At 37.3% G+C, this 3,398-nt stretch overlaps 1 protein-coding gene across 1 annotated transcript; it reads right to left on the minus strand.

Moving 5' to 3' along the window:
- Positions 1-2,438: 2,438 nt before the first annotated feature.
- On the minus strand, positions 2,439-2,945 carry LOC110684892. Its single transcript, XM_021861329.1, has 2 exons — positions 2,571-2,945; positions 2,439-2,459 (listed from the first exon to the last, which is right to left on the minus strand). The coding sequence occupies exons 1-2, from the start codon at positions 2,943-2,945 to the stop codon at positions 2,439-2,441; spliced, it is 396 nt and encodes a 131-aa protein (XP_021717021.1).
- Positions 2,946-3,398: the final 453 nt, after the last annotated feature.

The following is a 3,398-nucleotide window of genomic DNA, read 5'->3' on the forward strand; positions in this document are numbered from 1 at the left end:
TTTATTGTAGGTTGTATGACTTTGTTTGTTTTTGAGATAATAAGTAGTATGGAGTAGTACGTAGGTAAATAGTTAGTACTAATAAACTAATAAAATTATTAATAGTAATATATAGTTATTGTTGTATGTTAGTAGTAGTATAGTACTTACGTAGGTATACAAAATATGAAGTACAGTGCAACATATTAGGCCATATTTAGGAAGACAATCCCCTAATCAATAATAATAATAATAATAATAATAATAATAATAATAATAAGTATGAAATACAAAATATGAAGTACAGTACAATGTATTAGGCCATATTTAGGAAGAAAAGCCCAACTCACTCTTTAACAATTATTAGAGAACAAAGACCAATTTGGTCTCTAATTGAAGCACGGGTACGAAAATGGAAGAACAAAGAGGAGAAATAAGGGAAAATAGGAAAGGGGCTTCCAAGGTGGTGCAGTTGGTGGCGCGCGGCCAGGTGGTGGTGGTGCGAAGGAAAGAGAAAAGGAAAAGAAAACGGGTTTTGGGGGTATTTTAATTTGTTGAATTTTGTGGGTAATTTGCGATGGATTGTGAGGAAATTTTTAGAATCCTTGCTCTATTTATAGGAAAAATTAGGGATTTAAATAAGATTTAAAATTGAAACTTTGAATTGCAATTGGTTGTTTTGGAGGTGAAATCTAATGGTTGGGAGCAAGTTTGATAATGGTGATGGAGTAGATGAGTTACATGTGGATAGTGAGGGTGAATGTAGTCATAAATTGTAGTTGGGGGAGGTATTAGTTGGGAAGGTCAACTTGAAGTATGAGTTTTTTTTTGTTTTTTTTTTTTTTTGGCTAAAAGTATGAGTTGGGTTGTTAATATCAATTGGGCTTGCAAGTACTCATATGGTTAAGGTAAAGGACTTACTTCACTTGAAAACTATGTTCATGAAATAAGGCTCATATTAAAAATAATAACTTTATAACTAAAGTTTTGGAAATTATAATTTTCTTATTAAAATTCACTTGAAAGTTGTAATATATTTGTAGTAAAATTTATAGTTTAATAATCTAAAGGATATTTTGACTTTTGGTACCACAAAAACACATGGTATTCATTTTTGCTACCGCTCAAAACTTTTTTATTTTATTTTACTACCACTAAAAATCACATATTTTAAAATTTGATACCACTTGACGATTTCTGTCAATATTGCTGTTAAGTGGGGCCCAATTTATCCATCACCACACTAATTTATTAACCTACACCACACTAACCACTCACCGACACTCCCCTGCTACCAGCTCCTCACGCAAACACCTCACTAACCCCTGCCAGCCGCACCTCTAGCATCACCACCATTCACACCATCACCGACATCACATCAAACCGCCGCAACTGCCACCAGCACGGCAATTACCCACAGCACCGAACCACCGCAACTCCCCTGCTCTCTCCAACATCACCAAGCTCAGCCCACACTTCAACCTCCACCGCAACATTACAGCGAGCACCGCCTAAACCAACACTCCCGCCTACAGCACCACTGCAAGAAGCCGCGCTCCACCAGCAGCTCCGCACCACCATCAATGGAAGCGGACAGCCCAATCGAACAAATAGCAGCCCGCAAGAAGCTCTAATTCAGCCTGCAATTTTAGCATTTGCAGCCCCGCAATTGGCAATTTACGCCCCAATTTAGCTAAAGAATCAGAGACTCTAGAGCGGAATTAATGAAATTGGGCGGCTGAGATGCATTATTGAATCGAATCAACGGCTGCAATTTGATGATGATTGAAGGTGAAGCGTTTGAAGCCGTTGATTTCAGTTGATGGTGGATGATGAAGAAGCGAATCAGAGCAGCCAAAGAAAACGAACAGGGGAGGGGGGATGATGATGTAGAGGTGGTTAGTTGTCGCCAGCAGGGAGAGGCTTAGCGCCGACGACGGGAAGGGGATGGCCGGTCGCCGGCGAGGTGAATGGGGGGGCGATTCTGGTGGGGGAATGGGGAGGTTTAGGGTGGTTTCGGGCTGATGGGGCTGGGTTTTCTTTTTTTTTTCAACATTTTAATTTTTTTTTTTTGAATAAACTTAACGGAACCCTAACGGATTCCGTCAAGTGGTATCAAATTTTAAAATATGTGATTTTTAGTGGTAGTAAAATAAAAAAAAAAAAAAAATTGAGCGGTAGCAAAAATGAATTCTATGTGTTTTTGTGGTACCAAAAGTCAAAATTTCCTAATCCAAATATCTTAAGAAAATATTTTATAAGTACATGGGAAAATTATTTGTCCATTTTTCATAAACGGGTTTATAAGACCCGAAATAGGACATACTTAAGCTTAATAATTATAATTAATAATAAATAAATTGATTTGAAAATTACGGGGTATTACAGTCTACCCTCCTTAAAAGAGGTTTCGACCTGGAAACTCTAGACTTAAATTTGGTAAAAAGATTCAAATTAGTTCAAATTGGCTCATGCACAACCTAAAATGGGCAAATAAATGACTTAAAACTACATAAAGGGAAAAAATCGGAAACTCTATCGCATTCTACCCCCATTAAAAGGAGTTACGCCCCCGTAACTCGACTACTAACCTCGGAAAACAACTCAAGGTACCTCTTCCTCATGTCGGCTTCAGCTTCCCAAGTAGCTTCTTCCGTCTTATGGTTTAACCATAATACCTTGACTATCTTAACATCATTGTTCCTATTGCTTCTCACTTTACTATCCAAAATATTCACGGATCTTTCCTCATAAGTCAAGTTCTCGTTCATCTCGATGGTTTCAGGCTGTAACACATGGGAAACATCTGGTATGCACTTCCGGATTTGACTCACATGGAATACATTATGAACTCTTTCTAGCTCGTTGGGCAAATCCAACTTGTAGGCTACCTTTCCCACCTTTCGGATGATCGCGTAAGGCCCAATGTACTTCGGGCTTAACTTCCCTCTTTTTCCAAACCTCATTACTCTCTTCATTGGAGATATTTTCAATAAAACGTTCTCACCTACTTTGTACTCTTCATTTGTAATACCCTGGAAATTTCCTTCCTTTAAAATACTCCTTTTACTCTAAATAAAACCCTTCTAGGAAATAACCAAAATATTACCGCCACCGTGATAACGGCTAAGGCAAATTTTCAAAGTCTCACAGCGAAAGTCTAAAAATAAAAACCAACTTTTAAAAATAAAACTTGAGTTCACAACCTGGCCCTTCTTAAAAACCAATTAAAAACAAACATAATATTGTTTGTCCAAAGCAAATCAATAATTCAAAAATATTAAAACTAAGAAACATAACAAGTAACTCTTTACCCTCTATCCCATCATGCTCTTCATGCTTCAAGTACCTGTTACTTCCTCTTTATTTCAAATCTCTACTCACCCATATAAATGGGTCATAGTAGGGTCAATCCAAAG

The sequence above is a fragment of the Chenopodium quinoa genome, unplaced genomic scaffold (genome assembly GCF_001683475.1).
Source record: "Chenopodium quinoa cultivar QQ74 unplaced genomic scaffold, ASM168347v1, whole genome shotgun sequence".
NCBI lineage: Eukaryota > Viridiplantae > Streptophyta > Magnoliopsida > Caryophyllales > Amaranthaceae > Chenopodium > Chenopodium quinoa.

Excerpts from the sequence above, each read along its gene's own strand:
- LOC110684892 (XM_021861329.1), bottom strand. The coding sequence starts at position 2,945 with ATGAGGTTTGGAAAAAGAGGGAAGTTAAGCCCGAAGTACATTGGGCCT. Across the intron at positions 2,460-2,570 it reads ACCTTGAGTTGTTTTCCGAG|GTTGTGCATGAGCCAATTTG; the intron begins GTTAGTAGTCGA and ends TGCCCATTTTAG.